The sequence below is a fragment of the Typopeltis vanoorti genome, chromosome 1 (genome assembly GCF_054136105.1).
Source record: "Typopeltis vanoorti isolate ZY-2024b chromosome 1, IOZ_Tvanoo_1.0, whole genome shotgun sequence".
NCBI lineage: Eukaryota > Metazoa > Arthropoda > Arachnida > Uropygi > Thelyphonidae > Typopeltis > Typopeltis vanoorti.
This window is the reverse complement of record NC_143549.1, coordinates 23,560,306-23,584,379: the sequence shown is the minus strand read 5'-3', so window position 1 is coordinate 23,584,379 and position 24,074 is coordinate 23,560,306. Positions and strand designations below refer to the sequence as shown.

Here is a 24,074-nt window from a genome sequence, read left to right as displayed (position 1 = left end):
TCTATTTGGCTGCATGGCTTAGACACACTCCACAACTTCATAACACACTTAAACAATCAACTTCTTAGATCTTTTTAACGTGTTTTCATCACATGTTAAAAACTTAGATGAGTTTTTAACGTGTGATGGTGTGTTGCCAGTATAATATGTGAGCACTTTGGCTAATTTGTATGTAGGGGAATCAATGTCATCCACAATGGGACGTAATGGCACATTCTGCTTATGGATTTTTGGTAGTCTGTATATTCAGAGGGGGGGGGGGGGTCTAGAGTTGAAAGGTTTTGGTGTGTTAGTCACTTCCTCAGGCCAAGAAGTAACCTTCTTAAGGAGCCTTTAGGGTGTTCTGATTTGGGAGCTGGTGGAATCATACTCAGTGGGGAGGTAGGTAGAATGATCTGACAGTAGAGTTGAAAGTTTACCTGTGTAGTCCGTTTGGTTATTACTATTTTTTTGTTCATTTCTCGTAGAGCTTTTGGTTTGACTTTGGTAAGGACTCCAACTACATCCGGTCTGATGTTGTTAGCAGTATGAATGGGTAGGTTGTGGATACCATGTTCTACTTGTATCGTTATTTTTTCAGACAGTATTGCTTCTGGTGCTACGGTGAAGTTGTGGCCATGTGTGAGTGGTCTGAGAGCTTTAGGATAAAGGAAGAAACGTTGATTACCATGTTGAGCGGTATTTGAAGTTCGCAGGCAGAGTTCTTTTTTAGGCTTTCAAACTTTTTTATGTGCTGACATCATATTTTTCAACTTCTTTCTCTGCTGAAGCACGAGAGACGTCTGAGAGGCATCCAAGGGTGTTAGTTCAGCATTGAGGTAAGCTCTTCCTCCAACACACAGATAGCTTTGTTTATGTTGGCCAAGAGAACGCGGGTAGCAGCAATTTGTTCATGTAGTAGGGTGAAGCTAGTGCGGTTATATATGCGGAGAGCCTTTGATCGCATGAAACAGTGTTTTGATTTTACACAGTTAGGGATCAATTTATTATCCTGGCAGCATTTTAAAAAGGTCAGACGATTCAGTTGTCTTGCAATCTTCAGTTTTAATTTGCCGTATTGGCGGGCCTTGCATGCATGCGATAGTATCTCTGTGGAGGCTCGTAATTCTTGTAGATAAACAAGTTTATCTACAACAATTAAGTATGATTTGGACCATTTTAATGCAAAATACCTGCCTAATGTCATATGTTAAATCAACTAGAGAACTGTATTTACAGCTCTGATTCAGTTCTTGTGATAATAAATGATATTGCTATGTTACAAGAAGACCAAATATCTTTTTATGATTTCCTGGATCATTTCCTTACTTGATGTATATCATAAAAACTGATTGTCAGTAAATTTTGAAACTTCTTAGAGAAATAAAATAAGAAAAAGCTATTATTTTACATTGAAAAATTGACTAGTTTCAGAATAGAAATGAGTGAAAGAATGAGAAATAAAATGAGAAGAAGAATAGTCAGACCTGGAACATTGTATATTAGAAAAGAAGAGGATGAGTTAGGCTCGAATGATGCCAGGTGCTAGTCTTTCCATAAATACGTAGCTTATTTCTCGGCCTCTTCATAATTGCATTCTAATTCCATCAAGTCCTCAAGAAATCTTCCACAAAATGTTCTCATGCTGTGAAAGCCCTCGTTACAAAACAAAAAGTTATGAAAACAGCCAGCTAGTCTAGTATCATCTTGGTAAAATGGTAGCAAAATTTTTCAGTGGACTTGATCATTAAGTTAATCCTCATTGAGGATCCTGAAAACTAGACTGATTTTTAATGAAATGTTACACTTCTGCTCTTATATTTGATGAAAATTTTGATATAATTCAGAAAGACTTATTTTGATCTGTAATGATTTTAACCATGTGAAGAACCATATTAATTGTCAGTTGTTCTTTTTTTTTAACATGATATATTAATAGTGGATTGGCTTGTATAATAGAATTTTCTATTCTGTTTTAGAAACTCACAGGACAGTTCTAAATCAGATACTTCGACAGTCTACAACACCACTTGCAGATGGACCATTTGCAGTTTTAGTAGACCATACAAGAGTTTTAGACTTTGATGTAAAAAGGCGCTACTTTAGGCAGGAACTAGATCGCATGGATGAAGGCGCGAGAAGGGAGGACTTGGCTGTCCATGTACGGCGTGAACATGTGTTTGAAGATTCATTTAGGGAACTTCATCGACGCACACCTGAGGAGTGGAAGAATCGGTTTTATATCGTATTTGAAGGTAAATCCTTTATAAATCTTTTAAATTTGCAAGTTCTACTCTAGGTACAGTGATCTCTGAATTTTAAATCAGTTAATGGGTCAGCTTTTGGTTTAGCTTTGGTAAGGACTCCAACTACATCCAGTTTGATATTGTTAGCAATATGAACATGTAGGTTGTTTTTAATGTAAGTTTTTAATTTCATTTTTGACATAATAAATTTTATTAGACACATATTCACAAAAAGAAATAATTTTTTTATTGTTGCAAATATGTTCACCTGAAATTAACTGGCCATCATCATCAGTTAATCAGCATGATCGCAAGGTGAAGCTAGAACAAAGAATATTAATCCTATTTACAGAGCTGGGCCAAGTAACGGAGTGCCAATTTTTTGGATTGTTTCGAAATAAATTATAATTAAAGCAAAAATTAAGTGATTTGAAATTAACAAAATTTGGATTATTAATTGATTGAAATAGCATTATAAAAAGTGAGCAGGAACACATCATTTCTTGCCATTTATGAGGATGAGACTCTCCCAAGGCAATAGAGTAGCAGTCATTCCGATTTAAGTTTGGGTAGTGTAGAAGTGCTTCAGCACCCTCTTTAAATAACCACTCAAACCTAAATCTTTGCCAACTGTAAAAGGAGACGATTTTTACCAGAAGATACATAAGGGTGAAACTTGTATAACTGGGAGGAGAGACCTCCACATAGCCTTTTAAGGAATGCAGAGAACTGACCTGATGTCCTTACATTCTCTTGGTGTACCCTGTTAAGTATCTGTCTAGGTACTGAATGAACATGGATGGGCTGGTAGTTTGAGATTTAGTCAACCAAATGTATTCTTATTGAGTTAAACTATAATGAAAAATGATGTTACAACATGACAGAATTTCATGCCAGCTTGGGTATTGTCCAGATAAATAAGTCCCCTATTGTTTCTTCAAGGAACCAGAGTGAACAGTGCAAAGTCAGCTACAGGAACAAATCTTGGAACATATTCCAATTCAACAGCAGCAGAGTACTATCAATATGAAAAGCCTCGTTGGAAAAGAATTGGAAACAAAGAAGACAAAAACAGGTGAGATCTTTCTAAGCAACAAATACAAAATGTTATATTCATGCAATAACAATCTAGGAGTAGCTATAGTATTCAACACTAAATATGGGGATAATTTTCTTGAATGACAAGCAATATCAAGTAGAGTGAGGTAGGTAGATATCAAAATGGGGGAACTTGGCTTATTTCTGCATATGTCCCAGAAGGATCCTAAGGAAGAAATGGAATTTGTTGAAGCATTAGACAACACTGGAAAGAAGAAAATAAATAAATAAAAGTTATTGGTTGATGTTGGAGATCTGAACAGCAGAGTAAGAAATAATGATTACCAGATATGCAGAATTGTTTTGTGTAAATTTGGAGAAAAGAACCAAGCTAATAATAATGGTAGATACCTGCTGAATTTCTGTTCAGGACATGGTTCTAGTTATTAGTAACTTAAAACTGCACAAATTCACATGAAGAAAGAAGATGCAAAGAACAAGGAAAGTCATTGATAGTTATGTTGATAGCAATATTTTCTCACATGTTCAATCCAAGAATATACAGAGGATTTGAAATTGGAGGTGATCACCATTTAGTTTTGAACATGATAAAATTAAATTTATCGGAAAGAAGAGTGTGTAAAAAAGTTTTTTTAAAATATCAAAAGTCGAGTAGCTTTCAGAGGTGAACTGTATGCTAAAATACATAAACATTATTTGACAAAAAATTAAACATTTGAAAACAAGAGCCAAACCTTGGAGATTCAGTAGCAAACATCGAAAAAAATATTGATTGATTCATTCAGAGATATGTGGCAAAGTTGTATGCAAGAACAGAAAAATCAGAATTCCATGGTGTTTCAGAAAGTTAGAAACAGTGAAGGAAAAAAAATAAAGCTTATCAAAAGTTCCTTGCAAATAAATCAGCTTGTGCTCAGAAAATAAATATCAAGGGATTGGCAAAATATTCTGGAGGATATTGAAAAAGCTTAGAAATTAAGGAAAGAATACTGTAAAAGGAAACAGATGATCAAGGTGACATGAAAACTGAAGATAAATATATTTCAGATGTCAGAAACTGCTAAATGAATCAAGCAGTGTCAGCACAGAGGAATGCAATCTATACATCCATACTTGAAGTAAAAAATGTCATCAAAAACATGAAATGTGGAAAAGGCAACTGGAGTAGGTGAAATTTGACCAGAAATGCTCAAATATGAAGGTATAAAAGTTTTACAGTGAGAGTATTGCATAATTCAGAAGGCCTGGAGAGATGGTTGAATTCGAGATGATCACAGTAGAGCTCCCATATTATCCATCTGTAAAAAAATAGAAATACAGCTGAATGTGAGAATTAAAGAGGAATTTCCTTACTGAGCATCTTGGTGATATTTATGCAGTTATACTTAAAAAAAGGTCTAAGAAAAATTGTGTCAGTTCACATCTGAGAGCTGCTGAACTTTTATTTGCTTTAAATCTTTCTTACATGCTGCTCTTTTCGATATTCAATTTTATCTTGCCAAAGTCTAAATAGTGATCACTTCCAATTTCAAATTCTCTGTGCACTCTAATGTCCTTCACCAATGAGAAAACATCACTGTCAACAATAACATTTCAATGAGAATTTTCTTATTCCTTCTCTTCTCTCCAGGTTGAATTTGTGCACATTTTTATGTTGGAACATTGTGTTAGTAATAACAGTCCATGTCCTGAGCAGAAATCAACCAGGTGCTTGTCATTATTATTATTAGCTTTGCTCTTTTCTCCAAATTTTCCCAAAATATTTTTATATGTCTGACAATCATTTCCTACCCTGCTATTTAGATCTCCAACAAGGACCAACTTTTCCTTTTTCATTGTGTCAGTTGCTTTCTTTAAGAAGCTCAAAAAATTTTTCTACTTCTACCTTAGTAGAATCTTCTGTCAGACCATAGGCAAAAATGTTTAATTGTCGAGTTTCCCCATTCTGATATTTGCCCACATCATTCTACTTGATATTGCCTGCCATTCAAGAACATTAGCCTCATATTTAGTATTGAATACTAATAGCTACTAATTTTTTTTTCCCCTGATTGCCATTGCCTATATTGTATTTATTGCTTCGAAAGATTTCACCAGTTTTTGTTTGTTTTGTTTCAGTCACCTATATTTTGTCAATCTGGTACTTATAAAGTTCTTTAAGTTGCATTTATTTGCCATTGAGACTTCTTATGTTGATAGTACAGATCTCAAACTCTGGTGATGTTCATTTGGGATATGTTTCAGGATTTGTTCCAATAGCTGACTTTTCACTCTTTGACCTGCTTCCGCAAAAACAAAAGGGGACCTTGTTTAAGCAGGTGACGCCCCAGCCAGCATGAAATTCTGTCATGTTGTACCATCATTTTATATTGTGGTTTAAACCAATAAGAATACAATTTGGTTGGCTAAATCCCAAATTGCCAGTGCATCCTCATTTGTTCAGTATCCAGGTAGATACCTAACAGGGTGCACCACGAGAAGGTGAGGATTGGACATTAGGTCAGAAGCCCTGGTCTTTTCTCTGCATTCCTTTAAATGCTATGTGGAGGTCTACTCTCAGTTATACAGCTTTTTTTCTTGACCACCCCCAGTGCCAAACCAAGATAATTTTGTGTCTTGGGCAGACTATGTGTGTGATACCTCTAAGTTTTTTTTTTTTTTTCTATACTTAAGTACTTTCTAAGTGTAAGTATTTTTTCAAATTATTAATAATTTCATTATTTCTACTTATTGTGTTTATTCACTCAGATATACTGCATAAAAAAGAAACAAATGAAAACAATTACATGCAAAAATTATTGATTTTACTCTGTAATTTTAATTGAATCAATTAGAATTTAGATTTTTTTTTTCTTGATTTTAAATCTGCAAAAGTTTTTATCCTTTTGCTATTTTCTGAGCAACAGCATTTTCAATACATAACAAGGCTAAAGAATTGAATCTCTCACTCTCCATTGTTGATTGAAAATATGTTTTGATAAGTTTTAATTTGCTAAAACTTCTTTCAGCTTTTGCTACTGTTATAGGAATTGTCAGCAAAATTCATAATGCAACCCACATATTTGGAACTATATTCTGCATAAATTGTAAAGTTTCTAACAGTGAATTGATGTTTTTGGGAAGTAAACTGTTTAGAGATTTAATTTCTTCAAACAGTTTGTTCCCGTCAATGTCACTTCTGTTTTCATCATTAATAATTGAATGCAGATCCATAAAATGTTTTTTTAATTCATTTAAATCACCTATTTTAGTTAAAGAGAGAACCCCAATTTTGTTCATATGTTTTATTTGCTTAAATCTTTCTTCAAGAGCTGTTGATATTGTGTCTAAAATGATATTGAATATAGTTCTAAACTTTGTTTTCTCATTAACAGCAATGATGGTGGCTTCATTTTCGTAATTAAATAATTTCTTTTTATGAACTATTCTTTTTTTCTACAAATATTGGCTCTGTTCCTAAAAGTTTGCTAATTCTTCAGCTTGAGTCAAAGCATTTTCAAATTCTTGTGTATAGTATCGCCAATTGCATTCTGTACATGATTTTAATAAATTTATAACAGTTTTTAAATCCATATTTTTTGCTTGCATAGATTTGCTTACTATGCTTATCTGATGAAGTTTGTCATACCATGTCACTAACATAACTAAAAAAGAATAGTTTATGTGATATTATATTTATCAACCCATAACAAAAAAAGTTTGTTATGTTAGTTGCAAAGTTTTTCTGCTAATGTTAAAGATTCAGATTTGTTGGCTGTGTCAGTCGAATTTTCACTAAGTATTATCAGTGCATCATGAATTTCGACAATCTGGTACCTAACCGACATTATGCATTCAATGCGACTCTCCCAACGAGTTTCATGTACTGTTTTAATGGTGAAATTTGGTACGTTGCCAGATAAAATTTTCCATCTAGTTACAGAAGCCAAAAATAATGTATAAAGGCATTGAATAACACCAAAAAAATGAAATAAATTGTGAGCAAGACATTGCTACATCTCCTATAACCAAATTTAAAGAATGGCAACCACAAGGGATGCAAAATGCTTGTGGATTTTCTTGCCGTAAGCAAGCTTGAACATAGCACTGTCCTCTAATGTCACTAATATATAATTTTAAATCTAAAAGTAATTGAATGATCTGAACAAATAATTATTTGTCTGTAGATTCTTTGATTTCATATAATGAAACAAAATGCTCTTATATAACTAAAACAGACTGAGTTAAATCTACAAATTGCAGAGTAACAGAAAGTTGTTCTTTGTGACTAATGTCAGGAGTCCAATCTAAAATAATAGAAAAGTAAACTTAAATTATACATATTTGGTCTGATGTATTAAAATAAATAACTTTTATTATTAAAAGACCAGAAGATAAATGATAAAATATACAAAGAGCTAACAAGTTTCACTAGCCACTGTCTAGCATTTTCAAGGCTGAACTGGTGTGAAAACAAATGCATTGAGTTACATTTCAAATATACACTTTAGTAACTGTTAGGCCGTTACATTTTGTTCCTTCTGTTTGAAGGCGTGCATGTGTTCGAAAGCTTCAGTCAGATTCCGATACATGACCACGTGTTTTGTAGTTATTTGCATATTGTAATTCTGTCGAACTGAGAGAGATGATGAGATTTTTCCATATGTCTTTAAGAACAATGCCCTGATTTCTATTTAAATTATTGCTTGTGCGTAATACCACAGCTGCTTCTTTTAAAGTTCTGTATCTGTGGTCATTCTCGATGTAAGGCATAGAACTGTTTTTCCAATCTATAACATGATTTGATGATGAGAAATGATGTGCTAAACCAGATGTGATGATTCTATTATGATTGACATCCCCCACATGTTCCTTCTGTCTTATTTCAAAACTTCTGGAAGTCTGACCAATATAAGAAAGGCCACACGTGCATGGAATTTCATACACTCCAGGACATTTGAAGAAAGGTACCTCATCTTTAGGTGATCCTAAGATATGTCTGATCATGGTAGTTGGTTTAAAAACCACTCTGATGTTATGAGCTTTTAAACATTCTCGCCAATTTTGTGGAAACTGAATTAATACATGGAATGACAGCTGTGGACACATGTTGGACAGCATCATTCACATGCTACGTAATAGAGCCTTAAGGTCTATTTCAAAAGAAACAGATGTGCAGAGAGAACTGTCACTAATAGCTAACACTCTATCTCTTAATGGATACCCTTCTAACATTTTAAACAAATGGCTATTTAAAGACAACCACCAACAATGTGTTACAGTATCCCAATATGTGTCCACAGTGTCATTCCATATATTAATTCAGTTTCCACAAAATTGGCGAGAATGTTTAAAAGCTCATAACATCAGAGTGGTTTTTAAACCAACTACCATGATCAGACATATCTTAGGATCACCTAAAGATGAGGTACCTTTCTTCAAATGTCCTGGAGTGTATGAAATTCCATGCACATGTGGCCTTTCTTACATTGGTCAGACTTCCAGAAGTTTTGAAATAAGACAGAAGGAACATGTGGGGGATGTCAATCATAATAGAATCATCACATCTGGTTTAGCACATCATTTCTCATCATCAAATCACGTTATAGATTGGAAAAACAGTTCTATGCCTTACATCGAGAATGACTACAGATACAGAACCTTAAAAGAAGCAGCTGTGGTATTATGCACAGGCAATAATTTAAATAGAAATCAGGGCATTGTTCTTAAAGACATATGGAAAAATCTCATCATCTCTCTCAGTTCGACAGAATTACAATATGCAAATAACTACAAAACACATAGTCATGTATCGGAATCTGACTGAAGCGTTCGAACACATGCACGCCTTCAAACAGAAGGAACAAAATGTAACGGCCTAACAGTTACTAAAGTGTATATTTGAAATGTAACTCAATGCATTTGTTTTCGCACTAGTTCAGCCTTGAAAATGTTAGACAGTGGCTAGTGAAACTTGTTGGCCCTTTGTATATTTTATCATTTATCTTCTGGTCTTTTAATAATAAAAGTTATTTATTATTATGATAGAAAAGTATTTAGCTTCTTTTTGGCATGCTTAGCAATATCTTTGCGAACAGCTGATGCCAAAAGAGAAATTATTTCGTTTTGAATAGCTTTACTACAGTATGTTACATGGATTTTCTTAGATAGAATGTAACGTACATGTTCGTGTATGCCGACATCATGTTTACTTAATAAGTCTATCAAACCAAAAAAATTTCCATTATTTGGAGTATACAACTCTGATCTGAAGAACTGTGGAATGCCAAGTTATGGGTTGATAAATATATCACAGTCTATTCAATATATTTTTCCAATGCTCTCGTTCCTTAACAATGACTGATTGCATTTCTTTATCTATTGTTTTACATCTTTGAAATCTCGCACATGTTTCAACCCACTTGAAATAATTTTTTGTGTGATCAGATGAATTTTCATGACTCTTTAAATAATCATTTATGTGTTTCCACTTAGAATGACTAACTGATCCTAAGACTGAAGTCAGTTTATGGGAATAAAATAGTTTGCAGCATATACAAAATATTTTATTGGCACTCATTGAATAAATAAGCCACTTTTGTAAATATTTTTCACCATATGTAGTTATTCTATAATACATTGATATTGAAAAACATTGATTTTCTGAATCTCTAGAATGAACAAATGTCACTTTTAGTACATTATAATACATTCAACAATAAAATATGATTGTGAAATGCAGAATGTAATGGGAAAGGCCATGTAGCAGGATCATTATACTGAAAAGTACTTTCAGGGTTTTCTTCGACATTTAATACAGCAAAATGTAAAGTCTTAAAGTTTGGGATACATCAATAGGAGGCTGCATACTCGATTGGAGGAGCCGTACCGAAGGAAGTAGGGGAGACGAGATCTGGTGGTGGTGATTAATAGAAAACTGAAATTCAGGGGGCATATTGCAAAGGTGGTGAAGGAAACCCAGAGGATTGCTGCAATACTGAGAAGGATGCTGACCTGCAGAGCTAGAAGAGTTATTATTCCGTTGTATAAGATTCTGATCAGACCACATTTAGACTATTGTTCTCAAATTTGGTCCCCAGGATTTGAAGGGGATAAATTAACTGTGGAAAGGGTATACAGAGGCATAACAAAGATAGTTTCAGGACTGTACAATGTTAATTATGAGGATCGGCTGAGGGAATGTGGACTGCAAAGTGTGCTGGATAGAATGAGAGGTGATATGATTGAGACTTTTAAACGGGTGAGAGGCAATTACAGAGTGGACACTGGAGAGTTCTTTCACTTGGAGCGATGACAAGGGGCGATCCCTAGAAAGTATGAAAGGAAGCTATGATCAAGAGGATGAGTGGTTTCTTTGCGTAGAAGGTGGTGAAACCATGGAATACATGGCCTGATGGAGTGGTGAGAGCAAAAACGGTCAATGAGTTCAAGGAGTGGTATGATAGACTTTGTGTTTCCTAGGAAGGAACTCCTGCGATGAGTTTCTTAACTCCATGGAGACCTGAATAATAATAATATATCACCCCCTGAGAGCATATATATCGAAACTTTTGTAGGCAGTGTCTCCATGCTGAGCAGCAATGCCAGAGTTTTTAGGTTTCTTGTTATTGATAGAAGATTAGTGTTCGTTAGTCAGTTTTTGACAGAATGTCCTTTCTGTTCCAAGTACAAGTGGAGGCACTCGAATTGAACCTGATAAATGATAGGATTGGAAAGAGGAGGCTGTTTACCTTTTGTGGATATTAACGAAAAAAGAGATTTTGTTGACAGAGAAGAATGTAGGTACTAAATGGTATCTTTTCGGGAACTTTGTAATCATCTTCAATTCTAAATTAATATAATTTCGAATAACAGTTTTGCAAACTTTTGGAATATAAAGGCAGTGATGACAATTTAAGTTAGGCTGATGAAGTCTTCAGCACTTTCTTTGAATAAATGTTAAAAATTTACTCGGTGATAATTAACCAATTGGATTCCATGGTTTTACTGGCTGTTTCATATTGAGTCAGATGAGATTTATGATAAGCTGGATATGGCTCTGAACATATTCTGAAATTTATTGAACTGATTTTCATGTTTGACTGGAATACAACAAGTTGCAGGAAATATGGAATTTGTTTAAACACTTAGTATCATTGGTGAAGTTGTTGAAATGGAAAGATTAAATGTATTTGTACTCATCATGGCATTATTCAACTTTTTAAATTTGCTTGTACAAAACATGCTATTCAACTGAAAGCATTGAGATTGCTAAAACACAAACCAAAGTTTCAATAACTTTTGTCATTACAAAAGCTGAGAAAGGCAACATCTCTATTTTGCATAAAATAGATTATCAGAAGATGAATTTCCTTCTTTGCAATTGAAATATGTATTCTTGATTAGTAGGAATCTTACTAGAAATCAGCAAAATATACTAAGCAAGTTATTAGGCAAGATCACATCCATTAATCAGGCAACATTTAAAAGAAAAACTCAATTCTCGTTGAGCTTCCCAGTGCAGAGAAAAGAGATTAGTCCATGTAGGATGATCTGGGAGAAACTATCTTTATGGCATAATTAAGAGAGAACTGTTTCCGTCAAAGTGATAGAGCCGGTTCATTTGCTTCAACATAAAGACTGATAGGGTGATGTGTGAAAGGCAACAATAGCTAACCATATACCCTGATGATGGATGGAATCCAACATCACAAGTTACTTTGTCTTGCAGAACCATAGACTTGAGACCCATAATCCAGCTTCGAATGTATAATTGCATGATAACGATAGAGCAATGAAGCTCGATCAGCACCCCACTCAGTAGAAGATAGTGTGAAGAATGTTCAATGCTCTCTTGCACTTTTTCTCTTAATTGACGAATGTGTGCCAGAAATGTAAGTTTTCTGTCAAGGATGAGTCCCAAGAACTTGGTTTCTGTAGCTACTGGAATAATAGTGTCCCGTTCTTAATTCAATATCTGGGTGAAGAGTATGTTTTCGACAGAAGTGTACATAAATCCTTTCTTCTGTTGAAAACCTAAACCCATTATTAAGAGGCCACAGAGAGACATGATCAATTTTAATAGCAAAAAGGATCACACTTAAGACAGAGCCTTGGGGAACACCCTGTTCTTGATGATATGGTTGAGATAGTGTACTTCTCACTCTGACTTAGAAAGTTTTTAATAAATACAGAGAGGTGTCCTTTGAGACCTTGGTTATAGAGGTCTTTTAATATGCCATATCTCCAGGCTGTGTCATAAGCTTCTTCCATGTCAAAGAAAACTGAAACGAGATGTTCTTGCTTCAGAAATGCATCTCTTATACAAGTTTCTAAACGAACCAAATGGTCTAAAGTTGAACGATGTCTATGGAAACCACACTGTGTACCGGAGAGAAGACTGTTGCTTTCTAAATACCAGAGAAGTCTGACATTAACCATTTTCTCTAGTATCTTAGAAAGACAGCTGGCCAGAGCAATAGGTCGATAATTATTTGCTTGTGTTTGGATCTTTTCCTGGTTTTGGGATAGCAATGACAATTGACTAATGCCGAGAATTCGGAAACTCTTCTTCTGCAAGTATTCTATTGTATAATAAGAGAAGAAGATCCATAGAAGTAGATGTTTTATCATTTCATAATGGATGTCATCAGGCCCTACTGCACTAGGGTGAGATTGTCGGAAGCTCTGTTGGTAGAAAAATTAAGTCTTTGTTTCTCTTGCTGCTCTTTTAGTATTAAAAAGTCAGGAGAATATGAAGCTGTTGCTGAGATTCTAGCAAAAGTTTCTCCCAAAGTGTCTGCAATAGCTTTGGGATCAGCGATAACACTTCCATTATGGTCTAAGGTAAACAAACAATGTGTACTATATCTGCCTTTCACTTTCCGGATTTATCCCATACAATTTTTGGACTGGTCATTTGATTAATTGGTTATTTTTGACTCTGACATTTCACATAACGTGCTTTAGCTCGAGCATACTTGAAAGCTATTAAGTTTGATGTGGTGGGGGTATATGCGAAATATGCCCCATGTTGCTATTTTTTTGGCTGACTGATATTCTGAGTTCCACCAAGGCTTTGGATAGAATGGAAACCAAGATGATGTTTTCGGGATGGATGCTGCTGCTGCCTGGACAATGCACTCTGTTATATACTTTACTGCTTCATTGATAGGTGTTTGGCTGATAGTATCAGCATTAAATTTTGCAAGATGAGAAAAACTATTCCAATCAGCCTGGTCCATTTTCCATATAGGTATTCGTGTGGGTGAACATGGTTCTTGTGAGAACAAGAACCATGTGCATAGAATAGGGAAGTGATCGCTTCCGTATATGTTCTCTTCAATGTCCCATGTGAGCAGTGGAAGAATGGAAGGGAAACAGATTGTACAATCAATTGCAGAATATGAACGGGTAGGCATATAAAAGAAAGTATTAACTTTATTATTTAAAAGGGAGAGGTTATTATTATCAAGGACTCTTTCAATGATTCAACCTCAACTGTTAGCAGTACCCCACAGTATTGTGACCATTAAAGTCACCCATCAAAATATGGGTTCAGACAGTTGCAAGATAAGATTGTCAAGTTCAATTTCATTTAACTCAGCACTCGGTGGTAAATAAATTGAACATACTGCAACAAGAAATCCTACAGAGAGCCGAATTGCTACTGTTTCCAGAGTAGTATTAAGCTGGGCATGGTGGAAAGGAATATGACTGCCCACTAGGATAGCTACTCCTCCATGAGCAGGACCACCTCCAGTTCTGTCCTTACGTACAACAGTGAAATTCCTAAAGGTATGGTCCTCATTTGGTCTTAAGTACGTTTCCTCTAGACAGAAAGGGTTGTGTTTCTGCAACAACATCTTGATATCATCCATATTCTGGTGAATCCCACGACAGTTCCATTGTAAAAATTTTCCTATTGTCTTGATTTTATTGACTTGTCTGGTTTTCGGGAGGTTGAGGACTTGCCTTTTGTCAGATTTATATTTATCCATTTTTTAGGGAAGTATGAACGGCCAGTGTCCATCTTTTCCTCTTGTAGAGTGTTCAAAATATGAAATGTGTTAGGATCAGTTGGTAGGTTTAGTTTATTTTCAGTGGGTACCAAGGTATCCATTTTTTCTGTGCAAGTGGTTTATCATTGAGTGATATCTCTGCCATAATTTTTTGACAGGCGAGTTTTCATCAACTGGGACCATTTTTGAAGTTGTCTCTGGTGTAAGGCCATAGGTCTTGTGATTAATGCGCTCAACAGAGAAGCACTTGTGATCATAAAGTTCGGGTAGTGAAATTATCAGATGGTGGAACAGACATACATGTTTGAGTTGCTGTTGGCACTTTTTTAATTGTTACTTTTTCAGCATAAGAGGATCTCAGAACAGGTGTAATGGTGGCCAACTTTCTTTTTGCATCCTGATATGTTATGTTTTGTTTTAATTTTTTTGTATCTCTTTTTCATCTTTCCATTTCTGACATGCACGAGAGTAAGCTGGATGATCTCCTTGACAGTTCACACATTTAGATTTGTTATGTTCTTTACTACCATATCGGGCACAAGTAGTAGATCCATGACAGACAGTTTGGGCGTGTCCATATCTCTGACATTTAAGCATCTCAGCGGGTTAGGTATGTGCATTCTAACAGGACAGGAGATACCCTGCTTTTACAGATGTCAGAGGCCTAGGTGCATTAAAAGTAAGGATGATGTTCTTGGTTGAAACCAGGCGACCATTCCTACGTATCAGGATGCTCCTCACACCCGTCACTCCTTGATCTTTAAGTTCTGAACATATCTCCTCATCAGGAACATCAAGGAGATCCCATTCTGATATCATTCCTCTACTGGAATTGAGTGTTCTATGAAGTGTTACTGCGATTTTGTATTCCACCTATTGTCGTTGCTCTCAGAAGTTTCTCGGAATGTTGCTGACACGGTGTTTCCACGAGGATATCACCAGAACGCAATTTCTTCACAGTTTTGGGAGGTCTTGCCAGCCCTTCTAAACCTTTTTGAATAAAGAAGGGTGACTTTTTCACCTGTTGCATGAGTGATTAAAAAGGGTGGTACATTTATGTTAGTATTCAATATCTTTTGTTTCTTGCTTCTGTTTCCATATGCTGTATCAGTACTTGGTTGGGACTTTTTTAGGACTTAGGGTCCCTGAAACACTTGAGGATGAAGGATTCATGCTCAAGGAGTTTTTAGTTTGGCACCAGAACTCCCTGCCTACTACCTGGCAAGCAAAAACTGCGCTCAGGAGTGGTACACCAGGGCTACCTTGGACTGTATACCGGCACTACAGCAGATCTAGGATCCTGACTCCGGACCATGTGGTGGGAAACTTAATGCAACACCGTTGCCCCTTGCAGGCAAGCTCACTAGCCGATTGATCTTAGCTGGGCCATCCAGGACTGCCCATCTTGCTGAAGCAGGGGGCAAAGTAGTGCAAGACTACCAGGATCCCCCCTTTCCAGATGTCCACAGGTCGCACCACACGTCGAACACGCTGGCAGAACATTGGATCCCAGTGATGGCGGTCTGGAAAAAAGGATAGTGAAAAAGAGCGGAGAAGCAAAGCCAACAATATGGGAAGTAAAGCATAGAAAAAGAGGATGAATGAAAAGGACCAGTACCATCACTGGGAGGTCCCCCTCCACCACGAACAGGTGCCCCACATGGAGGGGAGGGATGTGTGAAGAAAACTAATATAAATTTCAAAACCAAGATCTGGAAACAAATATTTGGATGAAGTACCATTGATCTATATACTTTGATTTTACATTCTCTGGAGAAATGTCTATTTAAGACATTTTTATATAAAGAAACCTGTGGTTTAAGCTGTTAAAGGAAGCGGGTTTGGGAAAGTGGTGTAAAGCAATGTAGAAGATTTATTTGAAATATTTATGAATTAAATAGTCATTACTGGTTAGTACGTGTGTTTTTAGTGACAAATATTTTAAGTAATTTATGGTGCAAGTCTAGCTCCCAGGCAAGAGAGATAGATCCAGAAATATATTGAGGTTATATCAATACAGAAGTCAATATATTATTAAGATGCTCTTGATCAGAAATTGTAGATAATAAAGTTTTTCTGCTACGTTGCAAAGTAAATTGTATTGGACAAGAAATTATATATGTAGAAGGTATTTTACCTTGGGTATAGTAAATGTTAAAAATACCAAGCAATTTTAAACCTGGTTTTACTCCATTTCCCAAGTAAGCAAACAGACAAACATGTCAAGTTTGTGCCTGCAAGTGATGCAAGTCTAGCTGATCCTACAGGTAGTGCAAGACCAGTGATCAGAGCTTATGCCACCTTTACCACGAGTTGCCTTGGTCTTGCACTACCTGTAGGATCAGCTAGACTTGCATCACTTGCAGGCGCAAACTTGACATGTTTGTCTGTTTGCTTACTTGGGAAATGGAGTAAAACCAGGTTTAAAATTGCTTGGTATTTTTAACATTTACTATACCCAAGGTAAAATACCTTCTACATTTATATCTCCTCCAGAGATTTTTATTTAATAAGGTTAAAACACCTTATGGCAACTTGTTCTGGTAAAATACTAATAAGCTCTGTATTACTAAATCTTGATATTTCTAGCCTAGCTCCCACTGACGAGTCCTCAATAAAGGTCGAAACCGGTCTGGGTAGTGGCTCCTTGCCTTTAATACAAAACATCATACATCCCCTTCTTGGAGATGTGTTTTGGCATTAAGGGTAAATATCAAGATTAGTGATCAGAGCTTATGCTACCTTTACCACGAGTTGCCTTCCTCTTGCACTACCTGTAGGATCAGCTAGACTTGCATCACTTGCAGGTGCAAACTTGACATGTTTGTCTGTTTGCTTATTTGGGAAATGGAGTAAAACCAGGTTTAAAATTGCTTGGTATTTTTAACATATATAATTATAAATTTATAATTTTAGCCAACAAATTGCATGAAATTAAAACAAAGTTCATACACCATTTTACTTCTTGTAAATGGAAAATATATGATTTTTGCAAATTTGTCTGTTCGTTGAATCCTGTATTATCTGAATACTTCAGATAACTAAATTACAAACTTCAGATCTGCTTAGTTCCATGTTTCATCTATCAGAGGAATGATGTTCTCTCAATGTCAGTTGATTTATTTGTGTATGCAGACTCATTAAAAACATTAATAAAACATTAAAAATTTACTCATTAATAACTGCAACCTGCTTTTTTAGTATTTTTTAATATATAAGTTTGGAAGCCTGGAGTGGTTTCATTATTGAAAAAGTTCCATGTTGAGTGTCTAGAGGTTTCCAGAGCATGTAAAAAATAAAAGTATGTGAAATTAATTTTAAGACTATATAATAGAAATAAAAAAATTTCTTAGCCTACCCATAGTACTAATATACTTTAAGTTTAATAACCCTTTTGTGGATGGGGACCACACCCAAAAAAGTTACTATTTCTTAAGTATAAAGAGCTAATAAGCTTCATTTCGGCAATGAAAACATTACTTAAATTAAGGGGATATTAAATCCCACATAGTTTTAAAACCGAATAAGAAACTCAAAGATTGAAATCAGAGTTTCTTGCCGAATATAGTAAACTATAAAGTATCGGCGACACTAGCGTTAGCCAATGCAAGTGATCCTAGTATGTAGTACAATACCAGGGCAACTCTTTGCAAAGGCGACACTAGCGCCAGGTATTTTGAACTTCCCCCACCTTTGCAACAAGTTGCCCTGGTATTGTACTACGTACTAGGATCACTTGCATTGGCTAGCGCTGGTGTCGCCGATACTTTATACTTTACTATATTCGGCAAGAAACTCTCTGATTTCAATCTTTGAGTTTCTTATTCGGTTTTAAAACTATGTGGGATATAATATCCCCTTAATTTAAGTTACTATTTCTATTATTTTTATGGCTCTATAGCTTACTTTTGTTTAGGAGTGCCCCTTTTGTTCAATGTCATTGGCTCTTTACTCAAATCTTAGGACATTGCTGATGTGTTATAAAAACCGATATATGAAGAATAATATAGGGGGATAATTTGGACATACCTTTTTGGATGTTGTTGGCTTCTCCTTATCCCAGCGATATGCATTCATCTGCTGTTAAGCTGTTAAAGGAAGCAGGTTTGGGAAAGTGGGGTAAAGCAATGTGGGAGAATTATTTGAAAAAACCTGGGTTTTTTTATATGTATAATATTATTATTATACATATATTAAGGGTGGGTAGAGAGTGCTTTGGGAGAGGATGGGAGAAGGATATGAAATTAGAAACTATTTTTTGAGGAAGAGGAAGGGTCAGTGGGAGTAATGGGGTGTGAGCTGTTTCGACAGTGCATCGTCTTCAGAACTCGAGGGGGAAGTGGAGGCTATGTCATGTCAGCTTGGTGTTTCTGTCTTTGGTGTGCTTGTGTTATCTCCTATTGGTCGGAGTTGTGACCTAATTTTTATGTTATGGAGCTTCCAATAGTTACAATTTCTATTTGCTCAAGGGTCAAATTCAGTAGTATCTCTAGCTGTGTTGTTAATAACAGATAGGGATGAACACTTTATTGGCTTACTATTATCTTAGTTTTGACTATTTCAGAGCCAGTGTTACCGAAAACAAATTCATGATTTCTTATCGAATATCATCTGATCTGCCATGTTCATTTATGTTTATGTATTATATTCAGTGGATAGAGAAATATCCATTTTTGTATAGTGATGTCCTTGCCATAATTTTGTTGACAAGTTGGTTCTCCTTCAGTGAGATCATTTTAAGAGAGATAGTAATGCATCATGTGATTGATGCACAACATAGAGAAGCACATCTGATTAAAAGGTTCAGGCTTTCTAAAATTATGAAGGTGGGATAGACATGTTTATTTTAATTTCATTATTTATTTAATTGCTACCTTTTCACCATAAGAATTTCAGGATAGGTGTTCTGGTGGTTATGAGATATTTTGTTCAGTGTATCTTTGCATTTCTTTTTCATTATTCCACCTTTGGCATGCATGGAAATAGGTTGGATGATTTTGCACATAGTAGACTCATTCATATATCCTTGCAGAGAAATACGTTACCATGTGCCAAATGTGTTTACCACCACATTTGGCACAGATGGTATTATCGTAGCTTGAGCATGCCCATATTTCTCTCATTTAATTTAAGATTTATTGGATAAAGGAGGTAGAGTCCAGGTCTATGTTGACTCACTAAGGAACTAAGGCAATGCCTAGGAGTGGCAGATTGGGAGGGAGTTGTATCTCCACCATGAAAGTTTTTTTACAATATATATCATTATCTGAAACCTCCAGGGAGTCACAGATTTATCGGAGGCTGTACATCACCTAAACCAGCTGTCATACCTTCCCTTGAATTCATTCACACTAGACGCACTCACTACCCTTAACTCGTTAACATACAAAGACGTCTGTGACACATATTTTGTTTATTGCATCAAAATTGGTTTTTTGACATATCGCAGATGTTACGAATTTCGCATCAATTTCAAATGAATTTAGGGTGTTAGGCAGTGAATATATATACATATAAACTCTATTGACTAGTTAGTTTGTGTTGCAGTTTATTATCGTCCCTAATACGTCTGCAAATATTTATAATATGTTAGCCAAAAGTGATGTTGAAAGCGGAGAGGACAGTTTGGATAAAAACAGCGAGCAAGTGTTGGCATTTTTGACTTGTCAAGTGACAATAGCAACAGTAGCAGTGGAAGTTTGGTTTGAGGCAATGTTCATAAATGTTTGAGACCGATATCGTCCAGTAGCGATGTTTCCGATGTAACAGAAAATGAATGGAATTGGCAAGAAAAGGAAAATATTCCTATTATAAAACCATGTATGTAAATTCCTAGCGTCAATGCAATTGCTTTGCTAAGATTTGATGCAAATCCGACGCCTCTTTCCGTTTTGAAACAAATACTTTGTGATTGTTTCAAAACAGATTTCTTTGACATGATAGTTACAGAAACTAATAGGTAAAGTGCGAAATATAGTCGACTACCTGAATAATAAGTTTCAGCAATTATATACACAGATAAAAATGTGGTAATTGATGAATCCCTTATGAAATATAGAGGTCGACTAAATTATGTACAGTTCATTGCCAGCAAACGAGAACAATTTGGGATAAAATTTTACAAGCTATGTGAATCAGACTCTGGATATTGTTCAAAGTTCAAAATTTATACAGGAAAGGATAAAATTCCAGGAAGCAATACACCTGCATCTCATAATGTCGTCATGGAGTTGGCCAAACTTATTTTAGGAAAAGGATATATGTTATTCTTAGATAATTATTCATCACCAGAATTATTTCATTTCTTGAGAAAATAGTACAAATATTGTGAAGAGAGTTAGAAAATATTGCAAGAATATGCCTAAGAAATTGATGACATATAAAATAAAAAAAAAAGGAATCGAAAACTTTATCTTGTCGAGGAATTTTGTCATTACGTTGCCGCGATAAGAAGGATGTTTACATGATAAGCACAAAGCATTCAAAAGAAGAAATGGTAGATACAGCAAAAGTAAGGAGAAGTAAGAGGGGTGATGAAGAAAAAGTAATAAAACCTAAATGTGTTCTTGAATACAATTGTGGAATGGGTGGTGTCAGTAGACAAGACCAACTACTTGCTTGTTTTCCAATTATGCGAAAATGCGTCAAAGGTTACAAGAAAATATTTTTCTATTTGATGGATATCACTATTTACAATGCTCATGTTCCAAACTACCCAATACATCAAAACTAACAATAGTCAATTTCCGTTTGAACGTAGCAGAAGATATGTTGTCAAATATATCTTTACCTAATTATAGTACCCGTAGACATCCATCGCAAAAGGACTACCCAATTAGACTCCAGGCAAAAAATTGGGCACATTTCCCTGAACATATACCCCCTACTGATAAAAAGTAACATCCAGCAAAGAGATGCCATGTAAGATGCCATTCTTACATTGTGCCAAGCATAATGTAAGAAGTGAGACATTTTGACATTACCTGCACTATATGGCAATGTAAAAAATGTATGATACCGTTACATTTACCTAAGTGCTTCAAAAAGTATCATACCTTGCAAACTTATTACTATTCTTTATAATAAGGTAACAACGAAATAAATCACATGAATTAAATAAATAGTAGTTTTATCTGTTTCACCTTTAAAAATAATTTATGTCCAAGGGTTAAAGACAAACCATTCCACTCACTCACTTTCCTTTGAAAGAAAAGCCTAGCTCTTATCCCTTGACTGTGAACTAACTTAACTTCCATGGATGCCCATGTGTTCTTTGTCTGCCATCCAACTTCCCCCCCCCCCCCCATCTCACTTACCTCAGTCCTGTCTGTAGTAATGGAAAAAATCATCAATTCCCAACTCCTACACTACCTTGAAGCTACCCGTCTAATAAATGACAACCAGTATGGATTCTGTCACTGCCGATCAACAACAGAAGATCTGTTCACATATGTCACCCAGCTCTGGACAAATCCCATGAAGAAGTTTGCCAAATCTCAAGTGGATGCACTTCATCTCCGAGGCGTTTGACCAGGTCTGGCACAAGGGCTTACTAAGCAGGCTGCCATCATTTGGTCTATCTCAACACCTCTGTAGTTGGATTGCCAGCTTTCTGTCTGGATGCACACTATGTGTGTGTGTGTGGTGGTGGTGGTGGATGGTTCCTTATCCTCTCACCAGCTCTCTTCCTACTATATATATATATATATATATATATATATATATATATATATATATATATCAATGACCTACTTCAGCTTACCTCCAACTCAATACACAGTTTTGCAGACGACAGCACATTGCACTCCTACCTTTCTTTTGATAAACCTTATTCCACACAACTCACCTCAACCTATAGAACATCAACCACTGCCCTCAATTCAGACCTCCAAGACATCCTCCAATGTGGTTCAGATAACCTAGTCCATTTCAATTCTTTCTTTTTGGGTTACATTTCATTTCATTCCATTTTATTCCTAGTCCATTTCAATGCTAATAAAACCCAGTACTGTCTCATTTCTCATTAAAAAAAAAAAAATCTTTTCTCCCAGTATTTTTTTGACAATATCCAAATTTCCAGACAATCTGTGATTTCCCTTCTTGGAATTACCCTGGCATAAACACATAACAACTATTGCATCTTCAGCTTCTAAAAAACGGATTTCTCTTTCGCTCAAGATGTTACTTCGCCTTTTAAGAGCTGTTAACCTTATAATACAAATCACAAATCTGTCCAACCATCGAATACTGCCCTCACATATGGGGTGAGGGCAGTATTCGATGCTCGACTCAATACAGAGGAGAGCAATCAGACTTATTAATGACCCATCTCTTACGAACTCACTCCCCCCACTTTCACATAGATGGTTGGTCTCTGCACTGTGTTTTCTACAAATATTTCCATGGAAAATGTTCATCTGAAATTACATAAATAATTCCCCACTAAGCTTTCCTGGAACATGTGCAGCTGCTGCTCAACATCCCTACACGCACATTGAAACCCGCGGAACAAGTTTCTCCTCCTCCTTCATCCCTGCAATTGCTGTACTATGGAACAGTCTTCCCCTTGTTGTGTTCCCTAAGGAATACAATATACAGTCATTCAAATCAAATGTGAACAAGTACCTTCTTTCTCAACCCATACACAGTACCAATGTACTATAGGTTGATCTACCAACCTCTCGTGTATCGGTGCTCAACATAAAAAAAATTACAATTTGCAGTAAAAGTCAAAAGTAAACTTGTTCTTGTAGCATGATGAGGGTCACTGAAAGACAACTTTAGCAAGCAATCAATATTATCTGTTTGTGTGCTCTTAGTAATAAGTTTATATTTTTAGCAGGAAGGGAAAAAAAAATAGTTTTGTAAAAATACTTTTTTTTTACTTAGTACCCATATATTTCTTCTGAAAGCACACTCTCCTCCCAGACTCTTGTTAAGGATGGGGAAAAACTATTATCCAGTTGCAATAGAAGCTAAGTTCTTAGTACTAGTTTTTGACAGCAAGCTTATTTTCCTTGTACAGATTCGTCAATTAAGAGAAAAATGTCATGGAATGTTGAATATCCTTCATGCTCTATTCTCTATAGAATGCATGTGCATCTCAGTTTTCTCTGTCTCTCCTTTATTGCCTACTTGTACATGCACTTGAAGCTTAATCACTGAACTTGCTCTGTTGCTTTGACATAAACAGTTGTCTCTTAAGTGTGCTCTAAAAATCTTTTGCTAAACATTCTACATATATTAATATTTTTCACATATGTCTAGATGTTCAATAGTACACACATCAGATTACCATTTGTGTGTTTGGTATGCATGTGAAGAAGATAATACAGGCTATTGGCATGAATTTTGACATTACCTGCCCTGAACAACAATATCCCTTTGCACACCATCATCAGTCTACCCTGCAGCTACAGGGTGGTTACAGTTGCGTAGCTGAAGATTAAAATTTGTAGCAATCGTTACGAAATCATTCCCTACACTACTAGATGTTGGCATTATATTATTACAAATTATCAGAGATGCTGATATTTGTAGATTTAGGGACTCAAAAACACACGTGTTGAACAGATTATTTTATTAATTACAAATAAAATAAAACTTGACGTTTCGACCTCTGTATCGAGGTCATCATCGGAAGAATACAACTGTATACAGAACCAAGCTACATGCTCATGCTTTCTATATCAGTAAACTAAATCTACGTAGTTAATAAATCTTTTTTCTAGCCTGACCTCTAGTGATAGAAAGGAAAAACAAAATTAAATAAAGAAAAAAATATATATAT

The 24,074-nt window shown here is 35.6% G+C and overlaps 1 protein-coding gene across 1 annotated transcript in view; it reads left to right on the top strand.

Annotated features, from left to right (window-relative positions):
• Positions 1–24,074, top strand: part of HUWE1 (HECT, UBA and WWE domain containing E3 ubiquitin protein ligase 1) — a 1,068,888-nt gene that overhangs the window by 902,235 nt on the left and 142,579 nt on the right. Inside the window, exon 81 of the mRNA XM_090396304.1 lies at positions 1,959–2,234. Coding sequence (XP_090252430.1) covers positions 1,959–2,234 — 276 coding nt within the window. The remainder of the gene's footprint in view (positions 1–1,958; positions 2,235–24,074) is intronic.